The sequence below is a fragment of the Gambusia affinis genome, linkage group LG17 (genome assembly GCF_019740435.1).
Source record: "Gambusia affinis linkage group LG17, SWU_Gaff_1.0, whole genome shotgun sequence".
NCBI classification, from domain to species: Eukaryota; Metazoa; Chordata; class Actinopteri; order Cyprinodontiformes; family Poeciliidae; genus Gambusia; species Gambusia affinis.
In genome coordinates, this window is record NC_057884.1 from 9,444,833 (window position 1) to 9,467,892 (window position 23,060).

Genomic DNA, 23,060 nt, shown 5'->3' on the forward strand with positions numbered 1-23,060 from the left:
TGAAAACACTTCTCTAAAATCAAACCCCACAAAGCCCTAATATTACTCAGAGAACCCCAGGCATTGATTATGCACCAAAGATGTCACAGATGTTCATTAAAATTACACATTTTTGACATGTCCAATGAGTATGTTGACTCAAAGCTCTGAAATGTCTTAAATCTAGCTCAAAACTTACAACTGTGACAGAGTAATCTGTTACCATGCAAATCGTTCCACTTCCATCCTCTGCCTGCAGCGTAGGCATGGAAGTACCTACCTCTAACTCAGCTGAAAAATGTTAAAACTACTCCATGACTCACAACTGAATATTGTAAATCTGAGATGGAAAGAAGAGTATGATACGCAAGGTGCCCCAATACACAGGAATGTATCACAACTAAAATCAACAGTTACATTCGCTAGGAAGAGGCTTATTATAAAGCGTAAATAAGGTTTTCATTTCTTAGAGAGGCTAGTGACCTTATTTAGGACCCCAGGGAAGGAATCATGCCATTTGCCACCTGCCACTAAATAGTTATTGACCCAGAGAGGCTGAACGAGTTGGTGGAAAGGAAATTGGCAGTGAATGTGAAATCTATGTTTCCTACCAAGGTTGTTTAATTTCTGTGTGCTGCTAAGGGGAGTCAAGTGGATGAAACATCTTAAACTGAGTTGATCAGCAGAACCAACAGTAAGTGTTTTACTTTCCCAGGAAAAAACAATAGAATGCTCAAGTGAAGGAAGAGGGTAAATCACAGGTAAATCACTGTACCTGCAACCAAATAAATAATCTGGCAACACATGGAGGTTTTATTAAAATCTGAAATAGACATTTTCTAATGACACCCTTGACATCTAGGACACATCTAACCCTGCATTACTATAATTTAATATTCCAGACCTGCACTACTCATCCCCAGGCTTAACTTCCCACACAAACTCATAATTGAACTCAAATTCAAAAATACTTCATTGCTGTCAAATAGAAATTAAATGTTATAACTCATATTAATTAGAGAAAACGATTAGAATTACCTTTAAATCACTTCTTATTCATGAATAGTACCATTTACAGATGATTTAAACATTTTGCCAACAAAACAAAAAGGTTGATAGAAACTGTTCTCTTAACAACCATTTTCATCATATGTAAATATATTTAGGTCTTGCAACAGCTGGTGAAAACACTGCAGCTTCTGGAAGTCAACTTTCCAAACTGTAACTGTACTTAAACTTTCTAACACTTTCAATCAGAAAATTGAAGCCTTTGAGGGCATTCATTTTAGCCCTGTTAATGCTCACACTGCTGTAAAATGTCTTGGATTTAATTCTAACCACGTCACGAAATTTGCTGACAGCACAACAGTTATTGATCCTATCTAGAGTAAAAGAAGGTGTGCAAGAGCCAAAGCAGAGCAGTGAGGATCAGATAGTCTGTAATCAACTGGAGGGAAGGAGAAGGTCTACTCTCCATTCTTCACCACTCATCATTGGTTATAGTAAAGGACAGATTAATTTGTCTGTAACCATAACTTTAGAAGTAAACATCATAGCCTCTGACTACAGCCTCAAATCTACCTGGAGACTAGTGAAGGCAGACATTTAGGAGAGATATCACTCTGTAATTATTATTATTATTATTATTATTATTATTATTATTATTATTATTATTATTATTATTTGCATATTTTGTACATAGAACCATAATGTAACTCATTCTCCCACCCCAAATAATGTACAGCCTCAGAATTTGATTTGTGGCCTGAAATTGTCTTCAGACTATTCCTAATCCCAATCCCAACAATAATAAATTTTGCCTTATTCTTGTGGCTAAACTAAGAATAAGACTATTATTCTGAAAGTTAAATGTTTCAATATGATGTTTGCACCTAGCTATTAAAAGCTGTGAGCAAACTCAAGTAAGACAGCTTCGGTAAGCTGTTGCTTCCATGTATCAGTCAGCGAAAATAATCAGAAATTGTACTGCAGAAGATAGTAGGTCGGAGTACCCTTGTTAGACAGTGAGCTGATGTGTAATGTTTTTCTTCTATCTTAGACATTTTTTGTGGTGCTAGCGGCCTTTACTCACAGTAATCAGACAGAAAATGTACAAAAAGAAAGGATAAGACATCTAACAAAAATCCTAATGTCTGGTTGGCTGTGTCAAGCTCAAGGAATTACAACAACAACAACAACACAAAACTAGCTTCAGGACAGTTTCTTGACAAAATGTTTGATGTTAGAAAGAAAAGAGCAACAGCAAAACCACTGTTCCTGGATAGTGGAGGAATATTAGGATTAAGGGTGTACAATCAGCAGTATTCTGCATTACTAGGATGGAAAACTTACTTTTTTTCTGTGATGACTGCATCTTCTTTTTCCAAGTTTAAGGATTAACTCTCCTCCTCAGAATTTAATTTCAGTCCTCCATCGGTACTACTATGCCTCAAACATTTTAACAACATAACACAGAAGCTTTATTTATTTATTAAAGCAGCACCATTGTGTTTATTTTAAATGAGTATCATTCCTTATTATTTAATAAAGAAAACAAGAAAAATGCAGCCTATGAAAAACACGCCTGAGTCAGATTGTTCTTATAGTAGGTCAAGACTTGGTTTCAAGGATCCAGCATGTCGAGGCGAGTAAAACTTCTTCAGCACAGACATCATAGGGTAGACTGATATTAGATAATGTTATCATTCAGCTATTTTACTAGCATTCTTATGCTGTCCTTATATAGGCTATTAGGCTATATGTTTACATATTTCCATGGTAACACAGGAAGTCAGCATTCACACTGTTTGCATGTTTTGTAACCTAAGCTTTTCCTGTGTACACTGATGTTGCACATTGTCGCTCATAAATCTAAGATGCTTTATGACTTGACGATATTATTTTATTAGAGTACTGCTATTTCTTAAATAAAGGTTTGCGATGCAGGTCATATGACAAGGAAGGAGAAGCGGTAATGCTGAAAATAATCTTAGAAGGTTCATAGTCTTGTGATTTACTCTGGTGCTGGACTACCAGGACAATGTGGTAAAATTTGTTTTAATTTACATAAATACAATTTCACTGTGCTAATTTGTAACAGTGAATATGTTCTGGTTATATTTCTCACTTGAGACATGAACTTAAAGCAGCATGTTTATCTTTTCACTTCCAATGTGTTTCATGGTTTCGACGAATATCAGAAAGCCGATGTGGAACTAAAGAGAAACTGAACGTGAATAAGAAGTGTGGACTCCCTGTGACGAGAGTAGTTACACCTTTGTCTGCACAGCAAACAGAAAATGTAAAACAAGTGAGCACACTGTTTCAGAAGACCATCTAACAATATAACACAGATGATTTATTTATTTATTAACACAGCACCATTAAATGTATTTCATAGCATTATTATTCCACATATCTGATAAAGAGAGCAATGAAAATGCAGCCTATCAAAGACATAGCGGAGGCTGACAGGACAACCACAATTACACTTCCAGCTGCGATGACCAGACCTCCGAGGCCCGCTCCCACAATAATCTGAGCCAGCTGGACCATACAGGTGAGTGCCGCACAGTCCATGCCGGTGCCTCGAGGGCTTTTAGTGCCGCCTTGTAGCTTTAGTTGTTCCTGGAAGAACAGCAGGTAGTAATACTGACGATTAGTGGGAAGAAAGAGTCCTGGCAAAATAGCAATATCTGACTTTGTCTGAAACAAGAAATGCGTGTGACATAAAAGATTGACCAGTGAGCAACTTTAGCTCTGGACATGATAAGGGCAATACCTCAAATAGCCCCATATTTTTAACTCCGTCTTAACTCAAACGCTTGCTGTTAGATTTCAATACCTTGAACAAATAAGCAAAATTATTTGATGTCTTATCAAACAATGATGCAGCTCTTCACTTTCAATTTGTGGAAGTGAAGAGTTGGCTTCAGCTTTGTGCAAATTATCATTGGAGCACCACAAGGAAACCAACTGGGTCACATGATTTAAATATTAAAATAGAATCCTAATGCCAAAGCCTTTGAGCCACTTTTACATATCTTTCAACTGGTATTAATCATTTACATTTATACCCATGGACTAGCCAAAAACAGGACTGATGGAGGCATAGGGAGACCTGTTTCATATTCTAAATAAGGCTTCAATTAAAAAAACATACCGCAATAAAAAATTATTATGCAGGAATTCTCATGATACTAACAGTTAAATAAATGTTGTTTTTTCCTTATTGCTATGATTATTCCCATCCTTGCGCAAGCACGCAACTCAAACCAAAATAATAAAAAAAACACACCCAATGCAAATATCTAACATATGATTTGCATAAACACTAAGTTTAAAAATAAAAAAAACAAAAGAAAAACTTGTTTTTAAAACCCCAAATTAATAAAACTACGACTCCGTATGAGCAATAGTTTTCATTCAAAGTGATTTTTAACCAAATGGAAAACAAATCTTTTTTTCTTTGCTGCATTAACTATTTAGATGTTGTTGGTTTTTTAAGAAAATAAATACTACCATTGCTTAGTCTGTATATTATTCATAATTATGTGCTTACTTGTGTATTACAACAACCTCATAAATCTATAAAACATGATCCAGTTGAAATTCAAATGCACTCCAGCCTTCATTCATAAATATTTCTGGTAAGTGGCTTGTTGATTTGTGTGGACTAGTGTAGCGAGATTGGTTCACAAAAATACAGCAACTGATCTGTGGTTGATTAAATTTTTTATGTCTCTAATCTAAACACATCGTACTGTACAAAAAAAAAAGTTTACTAATTGCTGGATGTGCGGTATTGAGCAATTCAGTTTAACTCAACTCAACTCAACTCAAGTGTATTTCATCAAGGACAGCACAGTAAACCATGCTGAATAATGTAAACAAAGCAACCACAGTTTCATACAAAGGTTTTCTAAGCACAGTCTCATTTGCAAACCCAGTCGTTAATTGGATCGTTTTCATAAAAGACTCTCCGTTTCTAATGCCACTTATAAATAGAGCTGACAAGCTCACAATTGGTGGAAACTAAAAGGGGACAAACACACACAGATTTATTGTGGACTTCTTGAATTACATGACAGAATCTCGGATTTAAGCATAAAATATTTTGTCTTCTAATTCAAAGCATCCCGGCCCTGTAAGACGGCCACATACCTCCTCCTCATGCTGATACTCTGCAATTAAGTTGAATGGGATTGTGTAGAGCGTGCTGGACATGACGCCAAACACGCTGCAGAGGATGAGCGTGGCAATGACATTCGGGAAGAGGCCGATTAGGCTGGTTCCCATCCCAAACACAAAGTAGCCCATGAAGTATAATCCTTTGAGGCCGATGTATGGAAGCAGGAAGCGCTGCACGTCTGGTAAAAACACACAACCAAATGTGTCACAAATGGCTAAAAGTTATTAGAAAACAGCGAAGGCACGTGAGGCGTGTTGCTCCCAGGGAATTAGTGGATTATGTTATTACTACTTTCACTTTTATAGTCCACATAATGACATTTATGCAGGCACCTCACTCTATTTGCTGGAGGAATGCTACAAAACAACATATTTTTTATTGTTTCATTTTTTTATAGCTTCATTATATGGTAATTTGCCTTTAGATCAAGGACATTATCTCCCTCTGCTTTTGGAGTTGTTACTTTACACAAGGGTCTTTCCTTCCTCAGATCTACTTTTTGTTTCAAGTACACATGGCCCCGCTTGCCTCAGAGGTGATTGGTGCAGAACCTGCTAATGAGAGGCAGCTACCAGGAAACTGCTCTCTGATTCAGCGTGTGACCTCGTCTGACTCTCATGCGTCTGGACGTTAATACATGGTGATTTCTATAATGACGGTGGAGAATGAGAAACAAACTTTGCCACAGAGACACTTAGCACATCCACTTACACGAGTAGAGCGCAGAAGACACGGCATTAATACACAATCCCCAGCAGCCAACTTCTACACCTCTCTCATATGTGGCGTAAGCTGTAGAGTTGTGTTCCGCATAAGGATTTCCTTTGTAAACAATCTGCAAAAAAGGGAGAGCAGAGTAGTGTGATCAGGAATAAGAGTGTTTAAAAGTCGTTTCAGGCAAGGAATGTTAACAATAAGCAGCTTTATTTAAAATGCCAAACGTCTGTAATAAATGCCAACAATCTACAATATATGATGTTAACTGGAATTGGTTGAATTTTCAGCTTGATTGACTCGGACCAACACCAGATGGTCGGAAATTCAGGTACAAAACCTTGTTCCGAACACTAAACAACACTCTTCTGTGTGAAAGTTGTTACTGGGAAGAGAAGAAGCAATGAGCTGTTTTTATTGATGGGTTTAAAAATTAACTTAGAGAATCCATGAAAACTTGAGAAGCTTTCTAGAAGGAAGCCGTATTTTCGTAGATTGAGTGAACAATAGAGAGAAAAAGGTTCAGCGGGGAACATGGAGGCTATATATTATTGAATTAGAAATATTAGAATCATATTTGGAAATCTCATAATAAAAAGATCCACATTTTCAAGGGATTAGACACAGAAACTGATGTTTTAATAACGCAAGCTGTGCTGGTGTCTTATATAAGATCATCTTTTTTTTGTGGTTATTTTAATTTATTAATAAAACATTTTAACAACAGCAGAGCATAAATTTTTTAAAATCTTTTGTTGATGTGAAAATATTATGAATATGATATTGATGAAATATTGTGCTGTTTTTATGCTTGTCAGAGAATGCAAACCCATCCTTTCGCCACCATCTGCCCCCTCACGGAAATACATATTAATGAGCTGAAACAGATCAAAATGTTTCAACGCTGTGTTATTTTTCCCCTCATAAATTTGTTGCTTTCCCTTTGCCACCTTGTCTTCATATGACTCTGATTATTTGCAGCTTATTTTTAATTAACATAATGACTGCACAGTGGAAAAGTGTGAGGGCCATCAGCATATTAAGAGAAAGCCGCAAGGGGGAGTCTAAATAAAAGTAAAAGGTTAGAATTTAATTTCAATACCATTTGTATAATTAAATAAATCCACCAGCCAGATGTCATTATCCTTGAACAATGTATCACCAGTTATTCTAATATTCATATGCAAGCCGTGCAAGTAAATCAGTGTACCCAGAGGAAACAATCACTGTGGAGCACAACACAGAGTGGTCAAAGATTAAATATTTTCATGTAGATTTTGGTATTACTGCACAACATTATAGTTTTTAAATCTTTTTCTTTTAGTGCTGGAACTTTATCAGAATTAGTCACCCACACATCATTACATTTCTAAATGACTAGAAGTCCTAAGACATAAATGGTAAATAACTAACAGCAGGACAAATAGCCTACAAAACAGTCACAAGGCCAGTAAGATGAGTTGTGCTCAAACATATAATTTGCTTTTTTTCTGATTGCGTAACCATTATTTGGAGCTTTATTTGTCATTTTATGTGCTAAATCACACATACTGTTCAGCTGTGCACTTTGTGTTCACACTGGAAGAATATTGAAAATACAGTGAGCAGACTAGTTTGGGAGAGAAACTATCAGTCTGACACATTGTGGAGTGTCTGATAATCTCAGGTGTTGCAGGGAAAGGTTTGGAAAAGTACCTGGAGAAAAATGAGACAGATGTGGGTTGAGATTATTGACTCCATCACCCAATGATCTAGAGGCTGTTTGCTAAGGACGTTGCTATATGTATGTACATTTCACCACGTCCTTCTTTCAGGCCAAAGGGGTTTAATGTTCCAAATTTTCTCCATTATGTTTTTTTTTTTTTTTTTTATTTGCCGGTTCTATTTCTGTTCTCACTCCCACCTCATCGCATATGGATACACGATGAAGGCCCCTGGCCTCATTCTTCAGTTTGATAGACTGAAACAGAATTTCATTAACATCTTAATTAGACTGTAAAAGACCTCCATGAAATGTTTTTACCAAGCTGATTCACTGGCTGCGGGATTTGCCACGAGGTAACCTAGAAAAAGGAATAAAAGCTCATTACAGAGAGAAATGTCCTGCTTTGGTTGTTCTGCAGGGTTCTAGATCAGCCCATTGGTCAGCAGCCAGAGTGGTGCCCTTTGTGGTAAAGGAGGAGTTCAAGTTTTCTGAAGTGAGGTTCTAGCTGAAGGTTAAGTTCTTAGTAGATATCTCTCCTCTCCGAGGAGCTAACTTGCTTGTCTGGAAGCAGTACAGAATGAAGTAGGCTTGGAGGAACTCCAAATTAAAAACTGTCTCAGAGGACTATGGGGCTTTATGAACATTTAAACTGCTCATGTTTGTAAGTGGTTATTTGCACAGAAAGTGGAAATAGCCAATAACCTGTCACCCATTGTCTTCCTCTGTGAAACTCATACCGAGAACAGAACACATGTAAGGGATTTCCAGCAAACAACAGACAGAAAGGTATTTGAGGGAAAGAATCAATTACAGTAATTGCACATTCAGTCGGACACAGCATTATCCATTAGTAGATGGACTCCTGAAATGGAAGATGCTCTAGCAGACGGTTATAAAACCAAAGATTGGGATGTGCTGTGAATCCATATGATGAGGACATAGAGATGGTGACTCGGTGTCTTACATATTTCCTCCACTTCCTTCTAGATGTGGTGAAACTGTATGCTGTTATCCACCCAGGATCTTTTTGGTCTGGTGCTACATGAGCAATCTAGATCTATACTTTTTAAGTTGTTTTATTCTCATAAGAGATTTTGGTTGTATAAAAATTATTACGAACTGAATCTCCCCAGTGTATAAATCATTTTTGATTTATCTGTGTATATCAAATAAAAAAGGGGCTCCTTTTGAATAAAAAGGATGCTTTTGACAGAATGTAAAATGCCTTATGATGGAAAAATAATTAGATATTTGGTACATTTTTTTTGTATAAAACGAGTCTGATTGTGCATGGCTGCAACAATTGGCATTTCACCACAATTTCCCCCCCCTTTGCAACCATTATTTTATAAAAGATATATACGGTATATTGAAAGAGTTTAGATTTTATTTCTCTGAAATTGCTATTTTTTATCATATTCCAGGAAGGAAAGCACAAATGCAAATCCAAACTAATCATTACCTGTCCCATGAAATCAGTAAAGAAGAGCATGTTGCAGAGAAAAGCCGCCCATCCCAGCAAGTGACTGATGCACAGGCAACGGTAGTGGTTTGGCATGTGGATTATAGCTTTCATCAGGGACCTGAACGTCATCTTCTTCTGCTCCTGTGGAAGCAGAAGATCAAAGATCAATTCTAACCTCTTCGAAGACTTGCAGTCACATTTGACTAATTGTCGTTCTGGTAAGATTTCAAAGATTCGACAGATAAGAAAGCATTCAGAGAGGAAAAGACTTTTTTAGCGGAATCAAGGTCAAGTTACGATATACAAAGGATAGAGGGTGTCACATGTTGGGTTAGAAAGGTCAAAGTGAAGATAAAGACAGTAAATAAGAGATTTGGAAAATTATGGTTTCCCAACTTCCATCTTCTCTTCATCTTTTAAAAATATAAATTAATAATAATTAGGTATGAAACAACAAAAATCCAAACTCCAATGTATATTCAAACTGCTTTTAAAGTAGACTCATAATGATGGATTTAGCAGGAACCCACAGACCACGCACCTTGTTTGGCTGCTTGGAACTGGATGTCACTGCGTTAGCTTCTCCCAGAGCTGAGAAGGATCGAGGCCTTTCGCCCAAAGCTGAATAGGATCTTGGCCTGACGTCTGAAACAGATGTGGGGGCTGCGGTAGAGCTGGACTCCTTACTGAGTGCTCCGTAACCATTGCTGTGGGAGCCCAGTAAGCGGAGGGTACTGGGAGAGGAGCAGTCAGACACTGAGGGGTCCTTGCACAGAGATTGTTCTGGAATGCTAAACAGGTGCACGGTGAGGAAGAAGCCCCAGGTGAGTGTCGAGAAGAAGTAGATGACTTGGTACTCGGAGCCCAAAAGACGACCGAGAACAGAGTGGCCCCAGTCCATCGCTCCCACCAGGTAGCCAAAAGCTCCACCCAGTCCTGAAAGACACAGAGGTAGAAATGAGAAAAGTTGATGATTCTAATGTGAGCCAGAGAAATGAGGCAACAAAACATCTCAAGGTGCTACAGCACTAACACAGACAAACGATGAATAGCCAGTTACACTTATGTTAGTGAGGACTGACTCATATTAGTGGCATCAACCACAGATACTGTATGTCTTCTCCTCACTATGACATAAAAATAATGCTGAGTGCCTCATCACCTTTAAGTTGGTGTTATCTCAAGCATTTCACAAAAACAATTCCTTATTCTAAATATTTTATGTCTGACTTTTGAATGCAGTTAATTGCTTTTATTGTTATATTTTATTAGAAGGTTAGCTTTATACTTTATGCTGCAGGCTAAGTTTTAAATGTTAACAGCCCTTTATAATTACTGTATGTGTATAGCGTTTGTATCTGTCCATTTCTTGTGGTTGATAGTGAGCACCATCCCGAGGCCCAGACTTTTTCTGTCAGCCCAGATGCAGTACAGATCGGGAGCTACATGACCTGCAGGAATATATTTGTTAAATCAGTTCTGATTCCTTTGATTGCTCAATCATTACCTGGACAATACAAACATGAAAGTTTATTGTTTTTTAAAAAAAATCTATTTATTTTTATCCCACACACACTGTCCACTTTGGAAAATGTTTTTCAAAGTCTTTCCAACCCAAAACTGTATTTGAATGCGAACAATGGGTATGTGGATCCGTTCACACATTCACTAATCTGCACCCCCATTTCATAACCAAAGGTTGACATTTCATCCCTTCTTACGATCTTACCATTAAATCACTGTGCGTCAGCTTTTTTATATAATGAAGTGTTCTCATAAATAATGGAGACAGTTGATCATATCACAACCTACTGACTCTGTAGTTCTGATCCTCATGCGGAACATGAGGATCAGAACTTCCTCACTTTGTGAGGAAGCAAAAAAAAAGAAAAAAAAAGAAAAGAAAAACCTGTTCTGTAGATATTTTATAGGCTGTTGTCATTTTTTCACACCTATTGTCTTGTGTGACAGGTGACTCATTCTTATAGGTAAAAAATAGTATAAAAACATGTACGTATAAAAATTTCTCAGTTTTTTCCCCCCACAACTTTGTATCATTATGTTTCCTGAATTCAGCTTGTTTCAGGGTTTAAGCTTTACCTTCTAAGTTGTAAGTTCTTGGAAGGCAAATCAAACCAGCACAACTTGTTAATGTATTTATACGCAGAACCAACAAAAAGGAAACAGGGTGGAATAAAGAAAATTAAGATAATAATTTATAGATGGAAGAAAGAATGTTAGATTTACCCTATTTTAAAAATCCATATATTTTTGGAAATTAATTAACAGCAGCAAAAGATAAACTGCACATCATGGTTTGCTACATGGATGTAGGTTCAAAATGAGGGGTGAATACTTTGTGTACGGCCGTTCCATATGTTAACACTTGCTTCATAGTTGTGATTATTCTGGACCAGAAAATGAGGGCACTCTGGTTTCTGTCTGAATGCAGCTGCTGGAATGCAAATGAGACACAAAGTCAATAATCAGGCAGCAAATGAGACCCCTCAAGAATCTGAATTTTTATCAATTTTAGCTGTTTTATAGTTAACATTGATAACTAAAGACTGCAGTTACTTAGCTGAAAATACACCTGACACCTGTCATGTGATTTCTTAATGTCACATCAGTCCCCACTCTAACACTTTCATTATTGACTCTTCCCAATGTCTTTTCTGTAGAAATAAACCAAGAAAAGGTCTGAGACAACAACCTTAATGAGCATTTCAGAACAAAGCAGCTGACGTTTTATGGTAACAAGAGTAAAACAGGAAGCTTCTATAACTGTATAATTAGCGGCTGAGCTCTGAAGTCAACACCTTTGTTGTTTCTTTAATGCATGCTGCCTTACTGAAGGAACATTTATATAATGTTTACTTAAGTATAGAAAAAAACACTTCACATACCTGCACTATGCTCAGAGTGAATTATATAACAAATGTGCTCTGATTGGCTCTCTGATTCAAATGACTGCTTTTAAACACTTTGAAGTTCAGTCTTCTCCAAATGTAGTCCAAATGTAATGAGGCCATTTTTCTACATTTAAGAAACAGGCAAGCTTAGTATTAACCACTTGAGGTTTGAGGCTTCAGTTTCTTCTGCTTGACTGGATGATTGATCTCCTCTCAACTTCATGATCTCTATTTATGTTCTGGATCATTAACATAGGTTTAGAGATTTTTCTTTTTTTTCCTTTCAGCAGAAGCTGGGAGCTTTTGGCCCCTGGAGAGCCCCACAGCAGAGAATATTGGGGCCCTTGATGACACTGGAAAAGTTAGAAAGAGCAGCATATAAGAGAGGAAATATTTCATAGAGCCCAGAAGAAATTCTATATGAATCAAAAAGCAATTACATGGAAGCGGAAAAGCAATAAAAAATGGTTGCAGCAAGACTGATTAAAAACGTGATCAAACGACTCACATATACCCGTTAAGAAGAAAAAAAAAACATTTAAAGGCAACTTCAGAAAAAAAGAATAGACATAATGACATTCTGAAGGATTTTTATTTTTTTTTTGCAAGGAATCTTCAGTCAGGTAATATCCATTCTATTTTTTTCCAGTTCAAAGCTCCTTTCATATCTTGAGTGCTCTCTCAAAATATACAGTCTGAGAGATGAGGCTGTCATACAGGGATTCAGTCCTCTTTTGGGTCATTTAACACAACATAATTTATAATGCCACAGAAGTGAATGAAAAAAGTGATCAAAACATTGAAACCATTGGTCTGTGGCCAGTACACTTTGTTCTATGATCAATCCTCCAAAATTCAATGAATACAAAACACTGAAATATACGTGTCAGCATTGGTAAGGATTTGGTCAATTATTTAATAGTGGGCCCAGAAGAACTCTAGAGAATACACCTACACCTACATAAATGCAATATATTTTTCAATAAAAGTATTTGAAACTGAGATGTTAAAAACCGTCCAACAGGACTTCTTTTTGCTACAGATCTCACAAAACATCTACTAACCCTGAAGCAGTAAAGGTTTGGGAAAAAAAGGGATTTGTTAGACTCATTTAACTCAGGAAACATTTTTTCCAGTTTGTTTTCAATATTGAGCTTAAATGAAAATACTGGTATTTTGTCAGAACATGTTAATAAAATTTATTGCTGTACCTGCTTGACTTCTGTTATGTGACGGGGATTTGTTGACACCCAAACTGTCTGCTTTGATTGCTGTTGTTGCTAGGACTGCATCTACACGGCAGCGCCACCATAATAAAAGCAAGGATGTGATAAGAAAAAATAAAGGAATAAATAAACAAACCAAAACAAAACAGAGAAGCTCACAACTTTTGCCCTTTCTTCCTAAAGCCTCACATTCCAGCAGTGGCACGGTGGGATCTCGAGAGTCATGTGCCTGGCCTGTGTTTCTCTCAGCCCAGACCCATGACTGCAGCACATGATGAGCTCAGGGCCGGATTACTGGCTGACTTGCATGCTCAACGCCAGCCGGCGCTTGCTGGCAGCTGATTCCTCCGCTGACGCTCACACCAAACGCATCATCTCACCCCATAATTACCCCTCTGGTATTTTCTTGATCTTGTTCTACTTTTACGCAGGTTTTTGGAGGTCTCACTCTGGAAGTATTTTTGAAGTTGTGGTGCTTCACAGATTTATGTGAAATGGCAAAATGTGTTCTGTCTCTAGGACGTATATTGAGGATGAGTCACGCCGTTTCTAGGGTCTTTAATCCCTGCTGCATATTTGTCTTATTTCAACCAAAGTGATTTGCTGTTCAGTAAACTGAACTACAATGTAGTTTGGATCAGGATATATCTTACTGTTTTTTACAACATGTTGGTAGCATGAGGATTATGTTATTATTTAGTTCAAACTAAAAACAGGACAAACTGCAAGAGGAAACCTAAAGGGTTGTGGCTGGTGTGGAGTTCCCCTTCCAGCAGCACAACCAACCTTAATATACATCCAGAGCTACATTGACAGAATGGTCTAGTCCAAGCCTAGACCTAAATCCACCAACAAATTTGTGGCAATCTGGTGTTTTCTTTTCAATCTCACTGAGCTTGAACTATTATGCAATGATGAATGGAAACGAATCTCTTAGTCTCTTAGATATGCAAAACTGGCAACTGTACCAGTGGTGAAAGGTTGTCATCAAATTTTTGTGTGGAAAAATATCTTTTCCGAAGAGCACTCTTCAGATTTGTATAATTTTTTACCAGTTTCTTTTCACCTCATAATTCCCCAAATTTTCTTTTAGCCCATGATATAAAATCCTTTGAACTCACATTTAACTTTGGATTTGTAGCATTTTAAAATGAAGAAAGACTCAAGGCTTATTCACACTTTCGCAAATGACTGTCATAAAAACATTCTAAAGTACTTTTTTTCTCGTCTTCCGAACTACTATTTTCAAAGCCCACTGGGGTTTCTACACTTTACCAAATAATCACTACAATATTTACCACATTTAAAGCAAAGGTTATGAGTTTAATTTCAGCTGGAAATATGCCCCTAAACTTGCTGCACAGTGTAATGAAATGAGGTTAAATTAAATGTCACCGGCCTCCATCCAACTGTCAGAAATTGAAGAATATATCTCGGAGTAATTTTCTTAAAATTTGAGTTTATACTTTAAAGGTCTAATATTGCCAAATCATAGACATATTTCCCAGAATAAAAATGTAAAACCTAATTTTCCCTTCAAATGTGTACCCAGGTAGCGTAAAGTGAGAAGTGAAAGGATCCAGGATACGAAAGGTGTGGATGCAACTGCAGCTCAGGTTACCTCAGATTCTGCACACTAAATGGGACTACAAGTCTTTAGAGGAAAAGCAAGACATCTGGAAATAAGTGGAAATCTGCAGGAAATCCACATCTACCCGCCTCCCTGTTAGCTCACGTCGTTCAGAATGTTTCAGAGAATCTTTGCAGCGAGTATGTGCCTGTGTCGACCTGAAACGATCTGCACTTTTCTCTACCTGACAGCAGAAAGCAGGAAACTATTCATTCAAGCCCATCATGCTCACGACCTGAGAGAAATGTGCAGATAGAGATTCACAAAGAATCCAACCAAAACATGAGTCTGTGTGACTGTGTGGAGGACACACTACAAAGAGCTGCAAAAGGCTTTTTATAACAACCATATGAACACCTTGACTACAAGAAGAAGTCATGGCTCGTTTGCAAAGCATGCAAACGAAAAGAAGACTTTCAGTCTCACCGTGTCATTTCAGCAATGCATTCTGCTGATTTCTTACTTTAGGTATTTAGTAACAATCACTTGAGTTCAGAAATCTGTGAAAAAAAAGCCAAAGGTGAAAGGATATGCAGAACACAATTTGTATTCAGTCTGTGTGGGCCCACAAACTTAGTTAAATTGAAACTTATAACCTGTAAAAAGTTATCGCTTTCTGACTATTGTTAAAGACTTGGTCTAGTTTTTGTAATCTGTGCAAATTTTGTGTTTATGTTCAACTTGATGTGTTGATTTGCTTATTGTTTGGTTTTTTTGACTTCTTTGTTACCATTTAAGTTGCATTATGATAGTGTTCTGTTATCCTCACAGCTGTTTCCCATTATTTAATCAACTGACCCGTTTCCCCCTCAATAATTATTTAAGTCTTTAAACCTATAAAAAACAAGTCAGGTTGTCCCTAACACTAACAGAAACCTCCAGGGTTCTCACTCAGACATCCCAGTGAACTTTTTATATGTTGAAGTTACATAAAAGCAACATGCAACGGACTCATCAATCTCTTGGTTAAGGTTGATGTATTTTAGAATAGATTAGAAATATCCTGTATTGCCCCCACAGTTGGAAAATTCAGATGTAAGAGGAGCGTCAAAGTACAATGGATGTTTGTTGATGCTTATTAGAAGTGCAAATGTAGATGTGCTTCTGTCTGTCCACATGCTTCTCAGAAACGACATAGAAAAACGCAAAACAAAGTGAATCTGCACCTAAAACACTCTTAAAGGCAGAGATGGTCTGAGAAAGGAGTAAGCAGAATCAGATTTATGGACACTGAATAGAGGGGGTGGCTTCTGATGCTCCATTGTCAAGATTTAAAATATAAGTGACACGCATGATCTTCCCCACTTTATTTAAGCAAAAAGTTCAGATCATTTAATCTCCCACCAGTCAGAGTAGCAACAACCTCTTGGATCAACCTTGAAGAATTTTTGACAACATTTAATGGGCTGAAAGAGTGGTGATATTGTCATTTAGCGAAAACTGTAATTTATCAAATGCTCGTTTAATGACTTTTGCCATTTGTTGCTGCCCACGAAGTCAGATTAAAAGCTCAGTCACAGCTTGACATTCCATTTCTGTGTTTACATTTTAGCTCCATTTGTTAAACAAAATTGTCATTAGTCACTGCTACTCTGCCCATTCACAGCAGAAATCAAAAGCATGTTCTCCTGAGTCCTGAATCACTGCCATGAACGCTCACACAGCCCAAATAGCCACTAGAGTTGCATGAGTAATTCAGGAGGCTAAAATAACCCAACATCTCACAGAACAAGCAAATGTTACAAAATACTTCCTTGGAAGCAGAATAGATCAAGTTAAAATCCCCAAAGGAAGTTGTGAGGGACACACTAAGACAAGAAACTGCATGTGCACAGATGTGGGATACCTGTGAACAGAGCATGGTAGTGCAGGCCTCTCTCCTTGTCTGAATGTGAGCACACATCAAACAGATAGGCCTTGATAGGGCCGTCAATAAAATCAGCAGCGAAGTCAAACAGCACGACCCCGAACATCACCACGACGATGGCCCAGATGCTCTTCAATGACCTGTCACTGACCAGCGCTGCAAGAAACAAGAAAACAGCTCATCACCATTCACACACACACATTAGCACAACCGAACTACAAATGAAGTGTACAAAAAAATTCAAGTGCAATCACATAAATGACATTTAAACAGAGAAATTAAACTCCAATACATGATGTGTTGATCTTGCTCCCCTGATCCCTCATTTGAAGACGTGTCTAAGACTAAAAGTTGAGGTTGTCCTTAGTTTGATAGTCACGTAAATAGATTGGTGAAATTCTTTTACCATCACCTTAAAGGTCTGTCTAAAGTTAAGCCTTTTATTTCCACGTGTGAATTGGAAACTGTCATTCATCCGTTTACAACCTTCCACTTGGATTACTTAGCTCTCTGTTACTAGGTTTTGGCCTTGTCGCTCTATCACGCCTGCAAATGGTACAAAGAGCTGATGCCCGATTTCTACTTCTAATTCTAACTGGAATTAAATATGAAGAAAATATGAGCGTATCAGGGTTACTCCAGTTCTGACTTCATTGCATTGGCTTCCAATTCAACTTAGAGTCTATTTTAAAATTCTTTTTCTGGTTTTTAAATCTTTAAACGCCTGTATATTTGCTCTGCAAGTAAGGTATGGTATGATAAATGTGAATCACCTGTGAATAATGAATCAGTTTTGGAACGCTTGTGGTAAAATCACATGTTATTCACATGTGATCACATTTCCACATGTGATTTTCACATGTGGAAATGTGTGAATCACAGGTGGAAATGTGTGATTCACATGTGAATCACATGTGATTTTACTAACGTTCAAAATCACATACACCATTGTTCACATGATTCACATATAAAATTTGTGCGAACCACATGTGACTTTCGTGGGATTTTTTTGTAAGGGAAGTAAGGTATGGTATGATAAATATTGCTTGAATAATTGATCAGTTACTAACAACTTTATAAAGCCAAAGTAACAATTTCAATCATTTGATCGTTTTTGGGCTATGCAAGCATCAGTCATTATTGTCATGCAATCTTTACTTTTCTTGAACACCAATTGGGTTCGAATCAATTAGTCAGTTCCTTTAAACTCCCAATGTCAGTGTTTAAAACAAGGACATAATTGCAACACAAACAGCACCAGCGACAATAGAACCCATTATTTGCAAATTATCATATAACAAAGAACAACAAAGATTGTCTTAAGTCATTTTCGGCTTGACTGCGACTCCACTGTGACTCCTGCTGCTCTTGGTAAACTGCTTTGGTCATAGTTAAGATGAGTAAGGACCGCCTGCGGTGAGGAATTTTAGTACGGTTTCAAAGTCCCACCCACAGAGCTGCCAAGTTTCATCTTCTCTGCTTATGACAAAGTAAACGCTTCAATTCTTCCTATTTTTGTAAATTTGATGCATCTCGTCTTCAAAGACACCTGCTGACTGAAAATACTAATCAAAATGCCACGAGTGCAGGAAGCATTTTTATTCTTGCATATTCTGCTGTGAAGATAAATGGAAAAATAAAAGCTTAAAACCAAAGGAAAAAAAAATATGCAAGAAAGTGGAGCAACGTGTGTTTACTTAAAGCCCAATAACTTAGCAGTGGCAGCTATCCTATTCTCTTGTCACACTTTTATTTGTTTTTACTTCATGCTAGATAAAAATGCAACAACAGATCTCATGTTCACTCCTACATCTCAGTTATCTGTGGTTTAAAGTAAACTTGTACTACATTACACATATTTTAAACTTTAAAAAAGTTTGTATGGAACCATTTTAAATCATTTACATTTAAAAAATAACAATAGTTGCAGAGAAGATCATTCTGTCTCTAAGGATTATGAGAATAAATGATTTTTAAACTATCGTTTGAGATTTTTGAAACCTTTATTCTGTTTTTGAAAAAAACAAAAACAAAAAAACCAAACAAACTAAGAACAATATTCTTAATGCATCTTTGGTATTTGGACATTATTAGAATTGGACAAGCACAACATTTCATTTTGAGAAGAACTCAAAAAAAAAAAAAAAAACGTGGACTGAATTATTCTGCACTCTTTAAAAAAGCACTGCTTGTAAATCTTGTCTCTCATTCTTGTGGACAAACACGTTTGAACAAAAGCACAACAGAAGACCCATGAAAAGAGGAGCTGGCACCCAGTGGTGAGAGTGAATGTAGGGTTACAGCCGACCAGAGCTCAGTGTTAACTCTGGAATCAGAAATGTTTTAAATAGCATCATCGTTGATTCACAAATTCATTTATTTATTTTTTTCGAGAGTGTGTCTTTTTAGGGCAGCAACCGAATAAGGTCTGTCGTCATGGGAACTGCTACATGGAAAAGGGGACGTAAACTGGTTTAGAGAGGAATGTTCAGTGAGGAGACATTAATGTTTCACTGAGACGTAGTTAACAATCTCTAACTTTCCTAATTCAATAAAAGCTTTAAGAGATAAAGTGATTTGCTTGTCTTTGCTTTTCATGCCTATTAACTTTTTCATCTCCCTGTAGCTTCTTTCTAAGCTTTGGTCAGAGCTCTTCAATAAAGAGATGTTCAACAAAAAAAAGAGAAAATCTGGGGCTTTGAGATTGCTGTGAGTGTTTATAGCACAAGGAGGAGAAAAAAACACTGTGTCTGCAGCTTGGACCTTGCTGTGCATTAAAGCAATAGAACACTAGAGAGTGTCTGAAAGGCAACAATTACAGCTTACTTTTATTACCTTTTCAGAAAAAAAAGTGAATCAGTTTCTTCTTTCTTAATCAAACATGAAGTAGGAGAAAGACGTCAACAAGATTTAGACCTGTGATAATTAAACTGAGCTCTGTCAGGTATTTTTGTTCTACATGAAAAGCAACAGTCTGTTAAGACCTGAAAAGAAGTGGACTTCAACAGAAATGACAAACCATAGTTTTTTCTTTTTTCTAATCAAAGTGGGAAAGAGATGCTGACAATTATGAAGGCATTTTCTATAACTGAGAGAAACACGCAGATTTAATGAGCTTACCCAAACAACATGAGAAAAAGGTCATTCAAGGACAGAGAAAAAAAACTGAAGACTTTTATCAAAGGAAATAAACTCATGCAAGTAATAATATATTACTTGTTCTATTATAACAAGCATTTTTCATATATATTCTTTCGTATTTGTGTATGATAAAAAATAATAATAATTGGTCTTGGAGATATTTTCTAAAAGATATATCCGGCTTTTAAAATGTATCTCTCAATGGGTGAGGGTTATTTTACCTAGAGATGTTAGACATCTGTGGCTTTGTTAGCTTCACACTACACAATGTTAAAGAAAACAATTTAGGATTAAAATCAATTGAGACGTGAGAACTTTATATATTTCTATATCGAAGCAATAAGTAAAAACAAATTGACACTTTATCTATACAGCCATGAACGAGTTTGTTTATGGATATGAAATGAAAACAGGAAGGGAGGAAATGCAAATGCACCAGTATAACACTAGAGAAGAAATAGGTAAAAGGGTAAATTGACTCTGAGTCCTTTTAAACCACTGAAGTGATTTCTCTCTGGTGCTGGGACAATGTTTGAGCGATGCAGTTCAGCCCTCTCTGATCTTGTGGTAGCAATAAAGCTGAGCTGTCACACACACAAAAATAAGTGACATTCTCAGTAAAACAGTTTATGTAGACAGCCTTTCGAGTAAATACAATTTATCCTCCTTTTCTATAAAATTACGGTCACCAGTTGTGTGGCGATCTTCTCGTGATCCTCCCTGGAGCCTTGCTGATTCCCAGAAAACCTTTTTGGTTTTACCCCTTCACACTAAATGATATTTTCTCATCATACATCAGTTCCAGGGGACACTAGCTGAGTTCCTAAAGCTACGATCTCAATTTTAAAACAGGAATGTCTTGGGGTCTTTTGCTCAAATATTTTACTTTAAGTCAGCAAAATGTTTTTTTTTTTTCTCAAAAGGTCAATAGTTAGAAGAAAAAGTCTGGATAAAAAACTATGAGATATAATTTACAGAAATGTGCAAAAATATTATCAACTGTAAGTAAAGGTTGATGTTCCCAGTGATGAAAAGTAAGAAAAAGTAGAATCTTCAAAGTTAGCCTCATGTTGTTACATTAGTTTGGATTAGTTCTGCTTTGTTCCACTTATTTTTTAATAATGTATCAGTTTTCGTGTAAATGAATATCATCAAATTTTCTATGAAATGAAATAACCGTAAAAGCAAGGCAATAAAGAACGTTTTCTCAGGTGTTTCAACATCATATGATCATCTATGTTTTGTTTTTGTTTTGATACCACAAAGTCAGACTTTCCAGGTTTCCATTAAGAAATACTTCAAGATGCCCATTCATGTTTGCCCCAGGGTTGGCAATTGTTTGTTGCACACATGAAATGTAAAAGTTGCAGATAATAATAACTCCTTAATACTTCTTACAGTTTCGAGTCAGATTAAACTAATGACAGTGATAAGCTTCTAATTGTTCCAGTAGGACTTTAACATTTAAAACTGAGAGAAATCCATTGTTATTGGCTTTGATTAACAGGTAACATTAAAGAAAATGGCAAATTCCAAATGGCTCAATTGTCGGGTGATGTTAAAATAGCTCCATCTTAACTCTGGAAAAAAATTCACATGTACCAAACATCACCATCTCTCACCTGAAATGAAAGCATCTCCATTGAGGAACATGCTTATCCCTATCAGCATCATGATGCCAAGGACCAGGATGTAAGGCCTCCGCCGCCCCCAAGGGGAGCGACAGTAGTCGCTGGCCGAGCCGATAACAGGTTGCAGTAGGAACCCTAGGATGGGGCTGATCAACCACACGAGACTGTACAGACTGCGAGGAAGGCCCACGCTCAGCAGCACCGGAGTCACAAAGGCTGCCTCAACAGCGTAGCAAAACTCCCGACCAAACATCACGAGGCTGTGCAGGATAAGGCGACCTCGAGAGCGTCTGGGGGGCTCCACAATCCCAAACACGGCGCTCTCTCCGCTGGTCAAGTAGTCCTCTTTGGAGCCAGGGTAGTCTGTGGTGTACTGCTGCAAAGATGTGGTGACGTGTTTGGAGGCTTGAGGCCTTGCAGGCTGGTCCTCTGATAGCATGGTCATTGTGGAGAGTAATTACACAGATGTAGGAACACAAGTGAAGAAGACGAAGAAGAATCTTTGTTAAAAGTGATCAAAGAAGCGGCAAAAGTCTAGGTCCTTGCTCTGGTGCTTAGCTAATCCTCCTCTCTATTGCATAGCTGAGCAATAAGTCCAAGATCCAGTTAGCATGACTTAACAAGTGGAAGGCTGTTCTGTTAACTGAGGGCAGGAAAGCAGGACCCAGGGAAGAAGGAGGAGAGAAGAGAGTGTTCTTGAGACATTAAGCACCCCCCTCCCCACTTCTGTTTTAATAGTAGTAAATACATCAGTCATGTGAGTGTGTGTGCCATCATGTGCAGCAAGTGTACGACCTTAATTTGGCTGGAAAGTAAAAAAAAACACACCAATCTGTTATGGACAAACTTCAATTGGGACTTTTCTTATCTTGGCTTTTGATTTTAGTAGGCATAACTAAACATGAAGACAAAAACAAAAAGTGCCTGAAAAAAAAAAAAAAAATAGGATTAAAGATTCTTGACATGGAGCTTGGAACAAAGCATCACTGTGTGTAAGGCCAAAGTGCCTCTCCCTTTCATTGCTGCACAGTGCCGGTTAGATGGCCAGCGCACATTTAATTTATTCAACCAATTTGTATGTGTTGTTATGCATTTCTGGTTATAAATACTGAAAATGAAGTAATGTAACAAGCAGTAGCTTAATAATCAAGTTATTGAATGTTTTCATCATGTTACATTAACCTGCCTTGGGGTATAAATAAAAAAGTAGCCTTTGGCTAATTCAGATGACAGACAGTAAGACTCATGTTTAATAATTTGCATAGTCCTTTAGCTAAAGACCCATAGAAAACCCATACAGTTTCAGTAATGGCAGAAAGCGAGTTTTAAAATAGAAAATCTTCATGTTTAGCTTTTCATGTCTATTAAAATGGCAATAGCTCAACTTATTAACCAGCTAACACCACTTTCTTAGCTTGTGCTGATGCATATGGTGCAGAAAGAAAAAAGGGCACAATATTCAACACAATACAAGTTGATATTAATATTTTTGTCATAAACTGTGGTGGGTGGTGAGGCAGATGCAGTGGAACTGCAAATGATGATGTTTAATGATGAAATAATCCAATACAAAGTCCAAAATCCTGGCAGCACAGCGGA

General features: G+C 37.2%; 1 protein-coding gene across 1 annotated transcript; it reads right to left on the bottom strand.

The window, feature by feature from the left end:
* Positions 1 to 3,384: 3,384 nt before the first annotated feature.
* On the bottom strand, positions 3,385 to 22,165 carry slc45a2 (solute carrier family 45 member 2). The gene is made up of 7 exons (XM_044144061.1): positions 21,453 to 22,165; positions 16,669 to 16,845; positions 9,596 to 9,990; positions 9,052 to 9,195; positions 5,882 to 6,005; positions 5,143 to 5,348; positions 3,385 to 3,606 (listed from the first exon to the last, which is right to left on the bottom strand). Exons 1-7 carry the CDS (start codon positions 21,904 to 21,906, stop codon positions 3,385 to 3,387), a joined length of 1,722 nt encoding a protein of 573 aa, XP_043999996.1. The 5' UTR covers positions 21,907 to 22,165.
* Positions 22,166 to 23,060: the final 895 nt, after the last annotated feature.